General features: G+C 40.0%; 1 protein-coding gene across 2 annotated transcripts in view; it reads left to right on the top strand.

Annotated features, from left to right (window-relative positions):
* Nucleotides 1–20283, top strand: part of AMDHD1 (amidohydrolase domain containing 1) — a 28001-nt gene extending 7718 nt beyond the window's left edge. The window contains exons 3-9 of one of the 2 annotated variants that reach the window (XM_027855860.1): nucleotides 1958–2022; nucleotides 4951–5228; nucleotides 6826–7051; nucleotides 10757–10881; nucleotides 15423–15462; nucleotides 17605–17765; nucleotides 19315–20283. In XM_027855860.1, coding sequence (XP_027711661.1) covers nucleotides 1958–2022; nucleotides 4951–5228; nucleotides 6826–7051; nucleotides 10757–10881; nucleotides 15423–15462; nucleotides 17605–17765; nucleotides 19315–19447 — 1028 coding nt within the window. In that variant the 3' untranslated portion in view covers nucleotides 19448–20283. Of the gene's footprint in view, nucleotides 1–1957; nucleotides 2023–4950; nucleotides 5229–6825; nucleotides 7052–10756; nucleotides 10882–15422; nucleotides 15517–17604; nucleotides 17766–19314 lie in introns of both variants that reach the window. The other variant, XM_027855858.1, reaches the window with a different exon arrangement.
* The last annotated feature ends 478 nt before the right edge of the window (nucleotides 20284–20761 follow it).

Here is a 20761-nt window from a genome sequence, read left to right as displayed (position 1 = left end):
GGCCCAAAGGCTTCGCCAGGCTTCCAAAGGAGTCTGGGAAAACCAACAAATGCTAGATCATTTTAAGGACTCTTCAATCTCTAAAATTCTATGATTCTGATTCTTTCCTCTCCCTCACTTCTAACCAACTGCCAAGTCCTGCTGATCCTACCTTCATGATATTTTTTATTCATCTATGCAAAATTCATTTTCTAATTTCTCTTGAGCGTATCAAATCACGTCAAGTCAATAAACACTTATTAAATATACACTATGTGCCAGGCACTGTGCTGAGACTGGGGATACAAATAAGAAAAAGAAAGACAGAACCTGCCTTTAGGATGTTTACAATCTAGTCCTGGGCAGCTAGATGACACAGTCAAATCCAGTCTCAGACATTTACTAGCTATGTGGCCCTGGGCAAGTGATTTACCCCTGTTTGCCTCAGTTTCCTCATCTGTAAAATGAGCTGGAGAAGGAAATGGCCAACCACTCCAGTATCTCTGCCAAGAAAACCTCAAATAAGGTCACGAAGAGTCAGACGCAACTGAAATGATTAATGACAACAACAATCTAATCTACCATCTTTCCCTTCAGACAAGTGTTGTGACCTCAGAATAATCCTCAGCCCTTCTCTCTACCACATTCCCCATATCCAATCAGTTGCTAGGTCTGGTTTCTTCTACTTTGAAACTCTCTCAAATCTATCGCTTCTCTCTACCCATATGGCCACCACCCTAGTTCAGCCCCTCATAACTGTTTGCCTGGATTATTAAAACACCAATTGGTCCCCAACTCTATTTTCCAGTCTCTCCCCACATTGATCCATCCTCCACATAGCTTCCAAAACCATCATTCTAAAAGCATAGGTCTGCCCATGTCACTCTCCTGCTCAGTATCTTTCAGTAATCCCCTATTGCCTCTAAGATGAAATACAGATGCTGCCATTTGGCCTTTCACAATCTGACTCCGTCCTACCTTTGCAAGCTTGTTACACATGCCCTTCTCACAATCAACATTCCAGCCAAACTGCCCTTTCTTGCTGTTCCAAAATTTGGCTTTCATTCCCTTGACGCTGTGTATTTGAACAAGCTGTCCCCCATGTCTGGGACTCTCTCCTCTGTCATAATGTCTCTTGGGATCCCTACCTTCCTTCAAGGCTCAGCCTATGTCATCTCCTATGGGAAGACTTTGTTGATGTCTCTAGTCATAGTGTTTTCTCCCCTTTTAAATGACTGTTTATACTTATCTGTTGTATGCCCCAATAGAATGTAAGCTTCTTGAACAGATATATCAAACATGAAGAAACAAACCAGCCAGAACAGGTTAAAATGTAACTAGGAAATATTTAACAAAATAAACTAGAATACAATAGAACATAGATAATGTTAATATGTGGTTTTCTGAGTCACTATGATACAGGGAAGGGATCTTTATGTATAGTTTAATGACCCCTGTTTCTACTTGAGTTTGACAGTACTGTTCATGAGGGCAGGAACTATTTTCTTTTTACATCTTCAGTGACTTCTATAATGCTTGACAGATGGCAGGCACTTAATATTGATTGATTTTTACAGATGAGGGAAATGAGGCTTCCTCTATAGAGGAGAATAGTGACTTGGCCAAGTTCTCACATTTGGAAGGGTCAGAAGCAGACATGGTCCTAAATCTTCTTGATTCTAAATTAAGTGCTCTAGCCACGTTTTCAGGCTCCCTCATACACAGTCATAGTACCTTACCATATAGGAGATTAAAAAGAAATAGCATGATAAAGCATTCCAGCTGAATTAAGGAAGTGTTATTTGTATATTTTACCAAGAGCAAATCACTGGGGAATCTGGTTTATATCCAAGTATTTTGAAGCACTCAAATGAATTTTTTAAAAATTCAGGCATTAAAAAAACTTGCATGAAAGAATTATGCATTCAAAATGTACATGTTCTATCAGGGGTTAATTTGTGTTGCTGGTTTCATTTAGGTCTGGTGGATGCCCACACTCATCCAGTGTGGGCTGGGGACCGAGTCCATGAATTTGCAATGAAGGTAATGTCTGTGAATGGCGGCATTAAAACAAAGAGGGACGGCAGATAGTTCTTTTTCTAGAATGTTTATCTCCTGTATTTGCCTCAATTTTTTTTATATGATCTATACTCCACACAGCTTCTGAAATGCATACTCTTCTGTATTGCTTTGCTTGCTTGGACCATTAGAAAAATCTCAGAATGGCAGAATCTCAGAGCTTGAAGGGACTTTAGAGGTGACCAAGAAGTCCAACACATGCCTGAATAAGAAGACCTTCTGAAACAAACCCAACAAATGGTCATTCAGCCTCTGCTTGAAGACCTTTAGTGAGGAGGAAACTCACTGCTTCCATTTGCAGATGGCTCTCATGGTGAAATTTTCCCTTCTATCTAAGCTAAGTTTGCCCCTCCAACTTGAATCCATTGCTTCTCATTCTGCCCTCTAGGGCTAAGCAGGTCCAAGCTAAACCCTCTTCCTGGTGACAGCCCTTCAGATATTTGAAACCGCCTGTTACGTCCCTTCTAAATCTTCTTTCCTAAATGTTTTTATGTCTCTATTGTTCTGTCTGGTGAACTGCTGGGAAATCATCTGGGATAACATCATATTTAGTCATGGTAGCCACAGGCTTTCTTCAGAGAGGGACATACCTGTCCACAAGGCCATTTATGTGTGTGTGTATGCATATATCCACCTATACATGCATGTATATGTATGGATCTATCTATATAAATATATATCTATACTCTTACATATAGATATGGAGACCGATATGAATATGGATTTGGATATGAATATAGATATGGATAGATATAGTTATGTATATACATATATGGATATCAGTTGATATATGGATATGACTATGGATATAGATATGGACATTAATAGATATATAGATATGGATATGAATGTAGATAGATATGGATCTATATAGATTTGGATATAGATCTAGACAGTTATGGATATGGATATAGATAGAGATGGATATTAGACAGCTAGGTGGTCTAATAGATAGAATGCTGGGCCTTAAGGCAGGAAGACTCATCTTCCTGAGTTCAAATCTGGCCTCAGACACTTATTAGCTGTGTGATCTTGAGCAAGTCACTTAACCCTGTTTGCATCCGTTTCCTCATCTGTAAAAATGAAGGGATTGGACAAGATGGCTTCTCAGATCCCTTTTAGCTCTGGACAGGTGATTTTCTGGTCTCTTAGCTCTAAATTTTGACCCTACAAAGCTGGGAAGGCTTTTAGCATGGGCCTAGTGGTGAATTTCACTGGGTGTCAAACTCAAATATAAAGGGATCTCTGCAGGTCTCCTATTGACTTAGAAAACCACAAATCAACATTATCCATGTCTTATTGTATTTTTATTTATTTTGTTAATAATTTCCCAATTATATTCTAATCTGGTTCAGGCCACACTAGGGAGTTTGGCTGGCTGTTTGCAGGCAGTGAGTTTGAGCGGTTGGGTGTACCATATGTCCAGTGGAAGTTGCCAAGAGGCCAAATTAAGCTTGACAACTGAAAAAAGAATCCTAATGAGAGCTGTCCTAAAGGGAAATGGGCTGCCTAGAGAGGCAGCGATTTCCTGGTCCCTGGAGGTCTGCAGCCTAGGATATGGACAACCACTTGGATAAGTTATAGGAGGGGTTCACTTCAGTTACGGGTTGGACTAGATGACTGCTGGGGTCCCCCAAATTATGTGTATGATCTGAGGACGAGTCTGGCTACATTCAGAGAGAATCATCCTGTGGCTGGCCAAAAGGGTCTGAATTTTTTGGACCTCTTAAAACTATTAGCTGAGACAAGGTGGGGTGATGGCTTGCGTCATGGGTGAGAATTCTCACCCTGATAAAAATCACAGATGCCTGAAGTGTTGACACGTTTTGTCCATAGACACTAGTTCTTCACACTCAATTATACAGCCTTCTCATGTCCACCTCCTGGCATCTCTAGTAACCTTTCCTTCAGGACTCAGCTGAAATATCACCTTCAACATGGGGGCTTTTCTGGTCCCCTCCCTCATAGTTCCCCCTCCCATTACCTTTTTTTGTTTTGTAGATATCTCTTCTATACTTACAGATGTGCTTTGCATGTTGAGAGAATGTAAGCTCTTGGAGGGCTGGGATCTACTCACTTTTGTCTTTGTACCTTGGTGCCAAATATAATCCTTCGCACACAGTAGATACTTGGGCGGCTCAGTAGTGCAGTAGATAGCGTGCTGGGCCTGAAATCAGGAAGACTCATCTTTCTGAGCTCAAATCTGGCATCAGACATTTACTAGTTGTATGGTCCTGGGCAAGTCATTTGCCTCAGTTTCCTCATCTGTAAGATGAGCTGGAGAAGGAAATGGCAAACTACTCTAGTATCTTTGCCAAGAAAACCCCAGATGGGGTCCTGAAGAGTCAGACACGACTAAAAAATGAATAAACAACAACAAAATGCTTACTGATTGATTGGTTGATTTATCAACTGCCATGGTAGTTCAGCCTAAGAAGACCTGATTCTAAATGTTGCCTCAGATACTTATTAGCTGTGTGACTCAAGGCAAATCACTAGATCTCTTATCCTCAGTTTTCTTATCTATAAAATGGGCATAATAATCATGCCTAAGGGTTATTGTGAGGATCAGATGAGATTACATATGTCTATATATTCATATGCCCTAGGAGTAAAGTGATTTGTTAACCCCAAAGCACTATAGATCTTAGCTAGAAGAGATCTAGCTAAGATCTATAGCTATCAGTTTTGTCACCATTATCATTATTCTTATTTTTTTTTTGGATGAGGCAATGGGGTTAAGTGACTTGCCCAGGGTCACACAGCTAGTGAGTGTTTTATGTCTGAGGCTGGATTTGAACTCAGGTACTCCTGATCCCAAGGCCAGAGCACTATCCACTGCGCCACCTGCTGTCCCTATTATCGTTATTCTTAAGAGCAATCTGTGTTCAGCTGGCAGGTGCCACGTATATGGATATACACCAAGCTGGAGGAGGAATAAACTTCACTGTGGAGCATACCCAGAAGGCTTCAGAAGAAGAGCTCTTCAGCACTTTCAGATACCGCCTGCTCTGCATGATGAGGGCGGGGAGCACCTTGGTCGAATGCAAGAGCGGGTATGGCCTGAACCTGGAGACGGAGCTGAAGATGCTGAGGGTCATCGAAAGGGCTCGGAGAGAATTGGACATCAGCATCTCCTCGACCTACTGCGGAGCTCACTCAGTGCCCAAGTAATCGAAATGCTTTTCCTGGAGCTAATGGTGCCCCTCTGAGAGTCTGTAATGATCTGTTATTCCATATCCATATCTACGTCTATAGATACAGATATAGATATATCCATACATATATGTATATATTTGATATATCCATGGGTTTAAAGAAATAGGACTGATGGGGGGATAGAGGGAGTAGAGAGTGAAGAATCACTGCTTTTATTGAGCAGTTTACCTGGGAGATCATTCACATCCTCCCAAAGAAGAAGTTGGGTAGATAACTCTTTGAAAGATGCTCCACCCTCCCAGTCTGATGAAGCATCAAAGGATCATGGGAGGGCCCTTAGAGTCCACCTAATACAAACTCCTCATTTTACAGATGAGGAAACTGAGGCCCAGGAAGGCCACAGAATCATAGGATCATAGATTTAGAACTGGAAGGCACCTTGGAGACCAACAAGTCTGGTTGGTTGTTCAGTCATTTTTCAGTTGTGTCTGACTCTTTGTGACTCCATTTGGGGTTTTCTTGGTGGAGATACTGGAGTGGTTTGCCATTTCCTTCTCCAGCTCATTTTTACAGGTGAGGAAACTGAGGCAAACAGGGTAAAGTGACTTGCCCAAGGTCACACAGCTAGTAAGTGTCTGAAGTTGGATTTTAACTCAGATCTTTCTGACTCCAGGCCTGGCACTGTACTGCCCAGCTGTTCATCAAGTCTAATTTCCTCATTTTACAGATGAGGAAACTGAGGCTGAGAGAGATTGAAATCACTTTCCTAAGAGGACACAAATGGTATTTAGCAGAGATGGAATTTGACCTAAGGTCCTTTGATTCCCAGTCTAACAAATTTACCACTGCACCATGTTGCCTCTCAAATGAAGGTTCTTTCCTTTTCCCCAAAGAGAGAGGGTACTGCCATATGGCTTCTGGAACCTAATCAACCTGACCAAATTCAGTCCAATCCAATAAACATTCATTAAGTGTCTACTATGTGCCAGGCACTGTGCTAAGCACTGGGGATACAATTAATAAAAAGAAAGACCATCTCTGCCCTCAAGGAGCTTACAATCTAAGGGCATGGGAAGACAACATGCAAAAGGAGTGGAAAAGTGGTGGGGTTGTTAGGGTCAAATAAGGAGATAGAACATAAAGGACAGGGTAGGGGATAGGGCACTTGGGTTAGTGACTGACGGCTCTGTTTGGGGGCAGGCGGCTAAGATGCTAGCAGCAGAACAGTCAAGAAGACGTCCCTCAGCCAGTGGACCTCCTGGGGTCATTCATTCCATTCAGCAAGTACTTATTCAGTGCCTACTAGATGATATTGGCTTTGGAGTCAGAGGCCGTGAGCCCTAATCCTACCTCTGTGGTGGTTAACGCCTGTGTGATGTAGAATAAGTCACTAACTTCTTAGGGCCTCAGTTTCCCCATTTGTAAAATGAGGGAGTTGGACAGGGTGATCTCTTATTGCCTCTTCCAGCTCCAGATCTATGCTCTGCTCATTCACATGGATGTTCCCTAAATATTCTGATCCTCGCTCTCCCTAAGGCGCCCCACCCGCCAAATACCAACAACTTTCCAAAATCATTTGGCATCCCTTTCCATATTTTCTTCCATCAGAGGGAAAACTCCGACGGAAGCTGCTGATGACATTGTCTACAACCACCTCCCTAAACTGAAGGAACTTTGTCAACGCAGTGAAATCCATGTCGACAATATCGATGTGTTCTGTGAGAAGGGGGTCTTTGACCTTCATTCTACCAGAAAGATTCTTCAGAGGGGAAAAGCTATAGGGTTACAAATTAATTTCCATGGGGATGAGCTCCACCCAATGAAGGCTGCTGAGGTATACTTTTTTCAAATGTGTTGGTGATGATTTTCTGATTTAGCCCATGTGTTCAATTCAAAAAATGTTTATTGAGGGCCTACTTTGTGCAAGGGATATGATGATAATAATAATAACAACAATAAGATTTTAAAGCACTTTTAAGGTCAGCAAAGCACTTTATAGATAAAATAAATAATGTAACAGATCCTTACCACAACCTTTCAAGGTAGGTACTGTTATCATCCCCATTTTACAGTTGAGGAAACTGAGACAAAGAGGGTTAAGTGACTTGCCCAGGGTCATACAGCTAGCAAGTGTCTGAGGTCAAATTTGAACTCAGGTTGTCCTGACTGCAGAGCCAGCACTATATCCACTGCCACATCCAGCTGCCATTTAGATAGAATCTAGAGCAGGTGAAGAAAAGTGAAATATAAAATGAGGCTAGAAAATAAGGCTCTGGTTGGAGCCAAAATTGGGCTTTGAGTGCCTGGTGGCAGACAGCAGACAAAGCCTGTTTGACTATCTGGGTCTAGTCCAACATTGACTGAAGCCAAACAGCCCCAGCTTTGGCTTCTGAGAGTCCAGCGCTATTCCCACCCTTCTAGGGCAGCTCACTGGATCACTACACGAAAGCCCATGAAATGCTTTTGGAAGGGAGAGTAAACAACAAGGCGGACAAGGGGATCACAGATTTAGAGCTGGAAGGGACCTTAAAGATCATTTAGTTCAACCCCATTTTATAGAGGAGAAAACTGAGGCTCAGAAAAGTAACTTGTTCAAAGTCAACATCTAGAAAGAGGCAAGATTTGAACTCTGAATCCAAAATAAGCTCCTTTTTCCATTGAGCCATGCTACTTCATGTGATAAGCTTCCCAATCCTTTGGACATTTGGTACTCTCTTGTTCTAACCCAAAAGGAAATTGAGGGAAAGTGGGTCAGGTTATCAGCTATTGATAGGAGATGATGAAGCTTCATGCTTGTTCAGACCATACAAAGTTTTTTGCTAGTATCTTCCAAGTCAACAAATGATGTGAGAAACTGATATGCCAAGGCGAGGGTTTTAGCTCTTGAATCTGGGAACAACTGACCTTTATTCATTACTTGGTTCTTGATGGTGGCGGTGATTTTGGCTTGTCAAATATTGACTTTTCTTATCTTCCACTGGTGATGTCAATGAAAAGAGAGATAACTCTGTGATGTCATTCATTTTAGCATCACAGCATTTTTGACTGTTCATTCAATATATATTTCTTTTGCAAGGAGTATCTAGAATGACTCTGAGACTTTTCCTTTTTGGATACCGTATTAGTAAATTCGAGGAATCCTGAAAAGATAGAATACCTGGATATCATCAAAGTATTTGATAACGTCTCTCCCGCTCTCCTTATAGACAAGAGAGAGAGCTGGACTAGATGATAATACAATTAATTGAATTCAGAATCCATTGGATGACTGAACTCAAAGGCTAGTTATGAATGGAGAGACGTCGACACGGAGGGATGGCTTTGGTGGAATGTCACAGGGATTTTCTCTTGGGCCTATTATGTTATTATTTTTATCAATGACTTGGGAGAAGCTATAAAAGCCTTGTTTATCAAATTTACTGATGGCACGATGCAGGTGAGGGTATTTAACAAGTTGAATGAAAAGAGTAAGGATCCGAAAACATTATAAGTGAGAACTATGGGCCAAATCTAATAAGATAAAATTTTAATAGGTATAAATGTAAAGTTCTATCACTAGGGTCAAAAAATCAGCCACGCAAGTATGAGGTGGTAGAGGTATGACTAAACTATAGCTTGTGTGAGAAGATCAGGAATTTTAAAGAATTACAAGCTCAATGTGGGTCAATGGTGTGACATGCCAGTCAGAACAGCTAACAGGATCTTTCTGTGTTTTTTCAGTCATTTTATCTGTCTCTTCATGACCCCATTTGGGGTTTTCTTGGCAGAGACACTGGAGCAGTTTGCCATTTCCTTTTCCAGTTCATTTTATAGATGAGGAAACTGAGGCAAACAGAGTTAGGTGACTTGCCCAGGGTCACACAGCTAGTAAGTGTCTGAGGCTATATTTGAACTCAGGAAGATGAGTCTTGACTCCAGACCCAGCACTGTATGCACTATGGCACCCCCTAGATGTCCACTGGGGTCTTAGATAAGACCTTAAGAGAGGCATAAGTTCAGAAACATAGGATGTAATGAATCCACTATCCTCAGACCACATCCTTAATGTTCTGTTCATTTCTTGGCACAATGTTTGAAAAGGAACATTAACAAACTGGAGCATGGCCAGAGAAGAGTAACTGTAATAGTGAGAAATTTGGAAACATGCCATATGTAGACTCTGGCAGCTAGGTGGTGCAACAGATATAATGAATACAGGAAGATCTGGGTTCAAATCCTACCTCAGATACTTACTAGCTGTGTGACTCTGGGCTTAATAGTACACACATACATATATACATACATATGTGTATATCTATGTTTATGTTTGAAACACATAAATGTGTATATATGTATATGTGATTGTTTATATGTTTATATTTGTATGTATACACACACACAAACACACATACACATATATTCTTGCCTCTTTATCCCAAACTGAACCAGGTACTCTCAAAATGTGTAGAGGGTTCCAAATTTTTGAGATTGGATCTTATATGTTTTTAATTGACCTATTTTCATGAAGTTCTTTCAGGGGACTTCCTATGAACTCTCTCATTTTATTTTTTTAATACCATGATAGTGACTTTTAATTACTAGTGCCACTCTTCTGAGTCAGTGTGTTTACTCTATTCCCCAAAGCAGAACTGTGAGTAAGGTGGGAAAATCAGGGCTTTGCCCCAGGGAACCAGCATTAGAAAGTATCTACTACACCTGTTTTTCAGGAGTATTGAAGCAAAAGAGCTTAGAATGCACAGAATCCCAGAATCTCAGAGTTAGAAGGGACCTCATGTACCCATAGTCCAACCCATACTTGAAAAAGAATCCCCTCTCTATATCAATCAATAATTACTCAGTAAACAAGCATTTATTAAGCACCTACTCTGTGCCCCAAACTTTACTGGGCACAGGGAATACAAAAACAAAAACAGGAACAATCCCTACCTACCCTCAAAAAGATTACACTTGAGAAGTCATAAAACCTTGACTTAGATACCCAGAAAGAACCATAACCTCCCAAGGTATATCATTGTACGTTTGATAGCTCTATTTCTTAGCAAAACTTTTCTGAACTCAAGCCTAAATGCAAGGGTAATTAGTTAAAAGAGGACACTACCAGAAGGTGAGCTGGGGTGAGCTTTGCCCCATCCTACTCTACCGTACTCTATTTGGCAGATTCCTAGACAGAGCGTCCATACGTTCCCTGCATGTGGTGGTGGCTTGACCCACATACAATATTTTGTTTTGTTTTTCTCAGATGCAGTCTGTGGTATTTGCCCCAGGACTAACAATCCCCAGTTATAATTCTACACAAAAGTATTCATATTTTTTTCAAACTGGTCTTTGAAACAACAAATTAGCTAATGGCCATTTTCAAATGAATGTCATATTACAAATTACTCATCCAACCTAAAAAAAAAACCAAAACATGATTGCACAAAAGACAGTAACAGTTAGTTTTTGGAGGGGAGAGGGAATAGAACTTTTTTTTTAGCATCTCATTACTGATCCACCATTAATTTCTGTCAGTCTTTCCTTCTCTGCACATTTTGCACAGCTTGGAGCTGAACTGGGAGCCCGGGCAATTAGCCACCTGGAAGAAGTTAGCGATGCAGGTATTGCTGCCATGGCAACTGGAAAATGTTCGGCTGTCCTTTTACCCACCACCGCCTACATGCTGAGGTAATGCTTTTTAACGCATTGCTAAGAATAAAGGCACATTCATAAGCCAAGGATGACTCTACCTTCCTTAGGTCTCTATAGTTCTTAACCATATTTGAAGACCCTTTAAGGAACCAGCTCGATCCAGGTCAATTACTGGAGGTCCCTGCTGTGGCCCCACCAGAGCTAGCTATTATAGCAGGCTGGTCCATGGAATGGGATGCTAAAGGCTCTGGGTTCGAGTCTTGACCATGGATTCAGATCATGATGATCTACCAAGGAAATCCTAGTGCAAAGTTCTAAGGAAGAAATCAGAAATTTTCTCCAAGTCCAATTCATAAGTTTTTCAGTAGGGGTCATGTCGTATTTCTTTACTACATTGGAATTTCCTAGGGGAGCTCCAAACCTTCAGGTATAACAGTGAAAAGAAGGAAGATGGGTAAAGACTGCCAGGACAGATACAAACCAAGAATGAAACAATGATTCCAGTGAAAGGTCCAAGCAACACAAGACTTTGACAGGGTTTTAGAATGATAGTGTAGAGATGAAAGGGACCTCAGAAGGGGTCGAATCTAATACTCTCATTCTAAAGCTGAAGACACTGAGACCCACAGACATTAATGATTTGTGTAAGGTCACACAGGTGGCAAGCAGCAAAGGAAGGATTTGAGGCCAGGTAACACTGATGAATTCTGGAAACCTGGCAATCAACCCAACAACAAATCTTTGTTAAGCATATTAAGTATCTACTATGTGGTGCAGTAGATAGAGCATGGGCCTGGAGTCAGGAAGATTTATCTCCCTGAGTTCAATTCTGCCCTCAGACACTAGGTGTGTGACCCTGGGCAAGTCACTTAACCCTGTTTGCCTCAGTTTTCTCATCTGTAAAATAAGCTGGAGAAGGCAATGGCAAGCCACTCCAGTATCTTTGCCAAGAAAACCCCAAATGGGGTCACTAAGAGTCAGACACAACTGAAATGATTGAACAACAAAAGATTGATATAGATATATGAAAAAAGCTCTTTTGAACTTTTACATATATATGCATATGTGTGCATATATATACACATATATATACACATATATAAATACACACATATATACATATGTATATATATGCACATATATACACATATATATACATATATATGTAGATAAATAGATATAGATGAAAAAGTAGTTCACAGATCTCAAGCGAAGACTGACTTGCCAGCTAGTATCATGTGATGCCAATAGTCCCAACTCTGGAAATGCACTGATATACGATTTACCTTAGAAAGAGTGTGACATTATCTTTGACAAGTCTTGTTTCCTACCACACCTACTTATTTAACCTACTTCTTCAATCAAACCATTTAGAACTATTGGTTTATTAGGCAGCATGACATCATGGATATGGAGTCAACCAACTGGCCTTGGGGTCTGGAAGCTCTGGGTTCAAGTTCTGTCTCTGACACATACTAACCTCTCAGTGCTCCAGGGCATTCTTTAATTCAAGTTTCAGAGCAGGGGCTGGTGCCCATTTGTAGTGGAATTTCCTTACCTGGAATTCCTTATGCTGATGGAATAATAACAGCTCACATTTATATGGCTCTTTAAGATTCAGAGAGGGCTTTACGAATATCTTTGTGTCTCACAGCAACATTGGGAGGTAGGTGCTATTATGATCCCCATTTAATAGATATGGACACTGAGGCAGGCAGAAGTTACGTGACTTGCCCAGGGTCACATGGCTAGGAAGTATCTGAAGCTGAGGCCCAGGACTTTATCAACTGTTCCACCTAACAGGTACAGTCAAAATAATGCTTATATAATGTTACTATGTAGCATTTACCATCACTTTATAGCTGTGGGTTTGGAAGGCTGCCTTTTAGATACTTTGTCTATAGGTAGACATAATTTCATTAGGTAGTGCTTTGCCATCTAAATCACCAGCTTTTACAAAGATAGTGTGAGCAGAGAAAAAATGAACATGTTTTTCTGTTAAATTATGATATATATGTGTGTGTGTATATAACTATGTTTATATGCATACATATATATTTGCACACACATATATATGTATATACATACACACACATATATATGTATATATATTTACAAAAATAGGGTAGTGACTAGACCTGTAATTTTAATAGATTAGGGAGTTCTGGGAAGGAACTCTAACAATGTAACTTATAGGTTTGCTTAGAGTATAGGATGGAGTTGTGACTTATTTGTCAGGGGTCACACAGAGTATGTGTTAGAGCAGGACTTGAACCCAGGTCTTCCTGCCTCCAAAACCAGCTTTCTTTCCCCTACAGTAACATGCCTCCATTTACACAAATATTGTCTTTCTTAGAGTAATGGCGACCAACTCATTTAACCTCCCGGTGCTCCAGGGCAAATTTCTAAGACCATAAGTTGCAAAACAGGTACCACTATGCATTGGTAAGGGGAATTTCTTCACTGAGAGTTTCTATAGCAATGAAATAGAATGTTCAGTGCCCTCATAACTCTTTATTCAATGAGTTAAATATAAGTTTCTTTGTGTTATTAGTCACTATATTTAAAGAGATGCTATACAATTTAGAGCAAGATTTAAAGACATACATATATCTAATTAAGCACCTTTCTCACTCATCACAACTATTATTAATCACTGCATAATCCAGCCTTGGTTTTTCCCCATGACTGAGTAAAATACTTCATTCAGCTCATCACTAATCTCTTAACCTAGAGCAAGGGTTCTTAAATTGGGATCCATTAACTTATTTTTTAAAAAATATTTATGATAACTGTATTTTAATGATAGGTTTCCTTTGTGATCCTATGTCTTTTATTTTATGAATTTGAAAACATTATCCTGAGAAGGGGTTCATAGGCTTCACCAGACTGCCAAAGAGGGCCTTGACCCAAAACAGGTTAAGAACTCCTAATCTAGAATAAAAATCTTGCATGACTACACAGAACTTCAAATCAACTTGTCATCAAAAGCCCTTGTAGGTGACTTTTACTGTCTGCCTGTAGTTTCCTTTTGTCATTGCCTTTTTTTGGATGGTGAAGCCAATTAAAGGAGAAGCAGCCTTATCATTCCTTCTGGCTCCTCTGAACCTAGTTCCTACAGGTCCCCACTCCCACCCCAGCCCCTCTCCTTCTATATTCACAGCAAAAGCAAAAGCAAAACAAAACAAAACAAAAGAAAAATCACTGTCATGTATATAATGTGTGTATTTGCTAGTTGCCTGAATATTGTAACTGTCTTTTTTCTATCTAGAAGGTCCTTTGTTTAACTCATCATAGGACTGTCTTCCATCAGATATTCGCTTGAAACTTACATATAATGCTTAAGTATATTCACTAATTATGGCATCTGGCAGGGACCTAGCTTTCTGAAATTGTGTAGTCTGACATTTTACAAGGGCTGTATCCCACTTATTTATTGAATAACTACTATGCACAAATACTCTGTTAGGTCCTTAGAGAAACAAAGTGTGCTATTTTAGAAATTTCATGCTAATGGCATCAATGGTACAATTATATAGTCCACATAAAATGTAAATATTCAATATGGGAGAATGGGCAGATTTTCATTTCCTTCATAAATATCTCCAAATGGTTTGTTGTGTTTACAGCTTGAAGACATGAATCCTGTCCTCTACAAACTTGCAATGTAAATAAGTCAACAAGCATTTATTAAGTCCTTGCTATGCCAGACATTGTGCTAAGTGTTGGGAAAGCAAAGAAAAGCAAAAGACAGTTCCTGCCCTGGAGGAAGCTCACAGTCTAATGAGGATGGCATGGAGAAAATAAGCATTTAAATACTTACTGTGTGGGGCAGCCAGGTGGCGCCATAGTGTACAGAGCACTGGGCCTGGAGTCAGGAAGACTCATCTTCCTGAGTTCAAATCTGGCCTCAGACACTTACTAGCTGTGTGACCCTGGGCAAGTCACTTAACTCTGTTTGCTTCAGTTCCTCATCTGTTAAATGAGCTGGAGAAGGAAATGGCAAACCACTCCAGTATCTCTGCCAAGAAAATCCCAAATAGGGTCACAAAGAGTTGGACATGACTGAAAAATGACTGAACAAACTACGTGCCAGGCCCTGCCCTTTACAATTATGTCATTTGATCCGATTGATTTAATGGAGTAGACAACATGCAACAACTATGTACAAACAAGATATAGACAGGATAAATTGGGTATAATCAACAGGGAAGGCACAAGAATGAATTGAGATTGGGAAAGGCTTCCTGTAGAAAATGAGACTTTAGCTGGGACTTGAAGCAAGCCAGGAAGGCCAAGAGGTGGAGATGAAAAGAGAAGAGAGTCAGCTAATGGAAATGCACAAAAGGATTTGGGAATATGACACATCCAGGACATGTGGGGGAAATCCCTATGTAATCTGCAAACAGCAAGTAGTGTGGACGGACAATAAATGTTGTTGGGTTAAGAGAAAGGAAAAAAAAAACCACTTCCTTCTGGTAGTGACCAGGAAAGCATCATGCAGCAGGTAGGATTTAAGCTAGGCTTTGAAGGATAAACATTCAAACAATGATGGCTGCCTTTCTTTTTCCTCCTAGATTGAAGCAACCGCAAGCCAGGAAGATGTTAGATGAAGGGGTAATAGTTGCTCTTGGCAGTGATTTCAATCCTAATGCATATTGTTTTTCCATGGTAAATTATTTTTGTGTATTTGTGTATGTTTTGCTAAGTATATAGAGAATCAAACCCTCTTGAATATTCTTTTGTATAAGTCTTTCCCTATAGAGACAGTGTAGCCTAGTGGATAGAGAGATGGCCATAAATACCTGGGTTCCCACTTCTGACACATATTGATAGTATGACCCTGGGCAAGTCACTTAACTTATCAGTGACCTCAGACCACTTTTTAAGGCTAAAAGACATATAGCAGGTACTGATGGCCATTGGTAGACGAGATTGTTCCCTGGGAGCTCTTTACACCAGTAAAATCACAGGTCTGGTTAAATTATTTCTCTAAATATAAAAAAACCCAAATTATTTTGTGAAAGGTTATGGAAAATGTTTAGAAATTGGACAAGAAAATGTCATGAATAATAGTGTAGTCATTATGATGCTGTTTGGACCCTCTTGGGCAAAGAGAGTGTAGGAACTTCCTGACAGAGCTGTCAAAGAAAAAAAAAAGGAATGGGCTGAAACAAAGAATCACAGAATCTCAAGGCTAGAGCTCAGAGGTCATCTGGAGGCTAATTCATCACTAAACACAAATTTATATTCCTGGGAAGGGATCATACAGCCTCCACTTGGAGACTGCCAAGAATATGGAATCCACCATTCCTAAGCTGGTTATACTTTGGGATAACCCTGTGAGGAAGCTGGTTCTTAGACCCTTCCTATCTGCAGCTGGGAGGAAACATGCTACCAGTGGGAAAGACCACTGGGTTTCAGAGGTGCTGGGTTCTGCTATTTCCCTGTGATCTTATGACCATCTCCCCATGAAACTGGTTCTATCCAATGGAATGAAGCAGAATTAGTCTCATTCCCTTTTTACATGATACAGCCTTTCAAATATGTGAAGGCCCCCTTAATTCAGGCTAAATATCCCTTGGATCCTTCAACCAAACCTTTTATGGTATGATCCCCATCTTTATGGCTCTTCTTTGGACACTTTCCAGTTTATCAGTGTCCTTCTGAAGATATGGTACCCAAAACTGAACACAGTATGACAGATATAGTCATTACTTGCTAAGTGGCGCGCTAGTGAACAGAGCACTGGGCCTCAAGTCAGGAAGACTTGAGATCAGATCTGGCCACAGAAACATATTAGATTGGGGGAATGGGGTGAGTCACTTAAACTCTCCGAGCCTCAGTTTCCTTATCTATAAAATGGGGCTAATAACAGCACCTACTTCACAGGGTTGTGAAATTCAAATGAGATAATAATTATAAAGTGCTTAGCACGGTACCTGGCACATAGCAAATACTATAAAAATGTGATTATTCTCTTCCTCCATCATCCATCACCTTTCTCTACCTCTAGCATCTCCTGTGTTCTGGCCACTTTACTAACGCAGTCTATCTTGGCAATGGCCTCTTCAGCTGCCGGGTCTCATTGTTTATTGCATTGTCCATCATAAGTCTAACATAAGTCCAGCGACCTCAGAGCTCATCTAGTCTAATGTTCCCATTATATAAAATGAGATAAATGAGATTCAAAGAGATTCAATTTTAGGATTTGTCTTATTCCATGATTTATCAGAAGACCTCAGGGGTCTGAAAGATCCCATGTTTCCCTCCCTATAACAAGAGTCAGAGGTAACAAAATAAATCAGACTTTTGTAAAAATGGTGTAGTTATTTGATTTAAAATGTGCACGTTGGGGATGGTCCAGAAAAGGTGAAAGTAGAGTTTCTGTAAAGTGAATCATAATTTAAATGGTACTAGGTAGATCTCTATACATCAGCTCATTTGAGCCTCACAAACAGCTCTGTGAGGAAGGTGCTATAGCTATTACTAATCCCATTTTATAGCTGGGTATATGGAGGGGTGGAGAATGTTGTGTCTTGCCGTGGGTCAAACAGATAGTAAGATCAGAAGTGAGATTTGAACCCAGGACTTTATGACTTCAAATGAAACTCTCTATCCATTAGAATGTGTGAAAAGCACACTTTTATATTTAACACATCATAACCATTTTATCTAACAAGAATAATAGTGATTTAAGGAGAGACTTTAGGTAGTCATTGTCACTAATTCTTCTCTGAGCTGATGTTTCTGTCTTAGTCCACAGTCATGCATTTGGCCTGCGTCAACATGAGAATGTCGATGTCTGAGGCTTTAGCTGCTGCTACCATTAATGCCGCTTATGCGCTGGGACGATCTCACACCCATGGATCGCTGGAGGTCGGCAAGCAGGGAGATCTCATTATCATCAACTCACCCAGGTGGGGATTCTTCTCATCTTACTGTCCTATGTCCATCCTCATACCAAGTTGTGTTTTAAATCCTGTCGCTAGATATTAGCAACATTAGGATCTACCTGGCCCAGAATCTGACTGTCAGTAGCAGCCTTTCTTTCTTTCTTCTTCCTCCTCTCCTTTCCCCTTTCGCTTCCTTTCACCTTTAGGCCCTAAGCGAGCCATGCTTTGGGACTGACTCAAGCCAGCATAGGAAGTATAAAATCTGCCAGCTTGAGGCTGCCTCAGCTCTGGCTTCTAATCGTGTCCCCAGCACTTTGCTCAGAGACTGGCACCTAAATTCTTAATGAATGTACTCTCTCTCTTTCTATCTCTCCTTCCCTCCCTCCCTTTCTCCTTCCTATCTACACCTATCATCTCTCTATCATGTACCAATTTATATGTCTGCCTATACCTCTATCAATACATCTCCTCTCTGCCTCATCTATCTGCTTCTATTTGCTTCTGTTATCTATCACCCCTCTATCTATCAATCTATATGCCTATCTTTACCTCTATCATCTTTCTATCTCCTCTCTATCATCTATCTGCTTCTATCTATATCTGTCATCTATCTATACCTCTATCACCTATCTTTATATCTACCTGTCTCCTCTCTATCACCTATTTGCTAATATCTACCTATCATCTATCCATCCATCCATCTAGCTACCCATCCATCCATCCATCCATCCATCTAGATATCTCTCTATTTCTATTTTATCTATGTATCTATCATTCCTCTATCCTCAGTCTATACCTCTATCTATATTCTCTTTCTGTCTGCCTATCTTTCCTCTCTCTATCATCTGTTTCATCTACTTCTATCAATCACCTGTCTATCATCAATTGATCTATTTATTATCTTTCTATCCTCTATCAATATATACTTCAATCTTCTATTATCTATCTATATTTCTTATCTATCATCTTTCTATATACCTATCTCCTCTCTATCTCTCTCTCTCTTTCTCTCTCTCTCTCTCTCTCTCTCTCTTCCCCCCCCACCTACCTAACTCAATGTATACCCTTGTTAGTGATGACTCAAGTCAGCGTTGCCTGTAGCCTAAAGGGCCTTTCCTGGTTATTTTTTATCAAATGAGAAAAGTTTTGAGGATGGGCCAAGCCATGGACCATGAGTTTGTTATTGGAAAACCAATTTACTTAAGTCTGGAAAGCTTTGTCTTACCAGGTGATGGATTTTTGTTGTTATTTCTGACAACAAGTTCCAAAAAATAGTGTATGTGGAGAGGTCATGGATATAGATCCTCAAATGACCTTCGAGGACCTTGAGTCTCATTTTACAGATGAGGAAACTGAGGGACAGAGAAGTTAAGTAACTTGCCCAACGGCACACAGCTAGGAAGTATCCAATGTAGGATTTGAACCCAGATCTTCCTGCCTCTGTCTGCTGCCCTCCCTAGCTGGCTACTAACCTGTACTGATAAAATCCGAGATCTTTTAAAATATTGGACTGAGGCTTATCAAGGAGTGATTTGTGTCTTGTTGATATGGAAATGCTTTCATTTCTTCCTAGATGGGAGCACCTGATTTACCAGTTCGGAGGTTACCAAGAATTAATTGAATATGTTGTAGCTAAAGGAAAAGTCGTCTATAAAAAGGACAGCACCAACCTAAAAGGACATGAAGAAGAAAGAGAAGAAAAGTAAAACTGCATATACTAATGGAGTTCAGTTCTAGCCAACGTTAAGATTTGTAGTTTTCTCAAAGCAGATAAATCACATTTAAATAAACCCATTTTGATTTCCTAGGTAATGGAATAAATTTGTAATCATTAGCAAGGGGCTCGGAAATGAGGACTGGTTTTAGAGTCAGGGAACCTAGATTCAAATCCTGGCTCTGGCAATTATCACATGTGTGACCTTGGTCAAAGCCATTCACCTTCACGAGCCTCAGTTTCCTTATTTGTAAAATGGGAGGCTCTAAAGTCTCTTCTGGCACTTAATGATTTCATGATTACTAATGATCCCTTTTAGTGATTCCCATCCATGATTCTATAGATAGATAGATAGATATAGATACACACATATATATACACATATATGTATATACGTGTATGTGTATGCTCATATCTGTCTATATAAATTTCTCTTTGGGGAACTTTGCTTCTTTGCTTGTTTAATGTAATGCTGCATGTGGTAATGACAAATAGCTTTGAAAGACAAGATATATGATCAATGAAATGCCCGAACTCAATCCCAGAGGACCAATGATAAAGCAGCTCCTCAGCTCCTGACCCAGAGGTGATAGAGTCAAGATACAGAAGGAGAAAGACATTTTTTGGCTCTGACCAATATGTAAATTTGCTTTGCTTGACTATGTGTATTTGTTACAAGATTTTTTTTAATTGGAGGTGGGGATGGGGGAAGGGAGAAAATAAATGCTTGTTAATTGAAAAATAAGATAAAATGGGGAAAAATAATATAATGTTGTATATGATAATATCAAGATTTTCATGCTATGGATGTTTTTTTAAACAATCCTAATAAACTGATTTGTGTGAAATGATTTTAAAGTTGTGGTCCATGAGATTACAAACAAATAACAATTTATCCAAACCTCTCTCTGCCATAGATAATTTCCTAAGACTATCTGTTACAAACAGCTTCCCAATATGCATCTAGAGCAAGAGTTTGCTTACTGGGAATTCTCTACCTTGATGAAATCATTATTCTGGACCAAAAGTTTTAAAAATAATAATTTTTAAAATCTACCTTATGGTGAAAGATACAACGGAAGAAGTCACACTCATCTGCTGGCTTACACCGAATGACTAAATGAGAATAATGGAAGCAATGGCCAGCCTATAAGCCTCAGACACCACGTGGCAAAGCAGAAAGACCACTGGCTCTGGGATCACAGGACATGGGTTTCAAGCCCACTTTTGATGCTTATTACCTGAGTAACCTTTGTCAAGTCACTTAACTTCACTGGGCCTCAGTTTCTCCATCTGTAAAATTAGA

The sequence above is a fragment of the Vombatus ursinus genome, unplaced genomic scaffold (genome assembly GCF_900497805.2).
Source record: "Vombatus ursinus unplaced genomic scaffold, bare-nosed wombat genome assembly UNPS02011334.1, whole genome shotgun sequence".
Taxonomy (NCBI): domain Eukaryota; kingdom Metazoa; phylum Chordata; class Mammalia; order Diprotodontia; family Vombatidae; genus Vombatus; species Vombatus ursinus.
The sequence above is the reverse complement of the archived record's forward strand: the minus strand, read 5'-3'. Positions and strand labels throughout refer to the sequence as shown.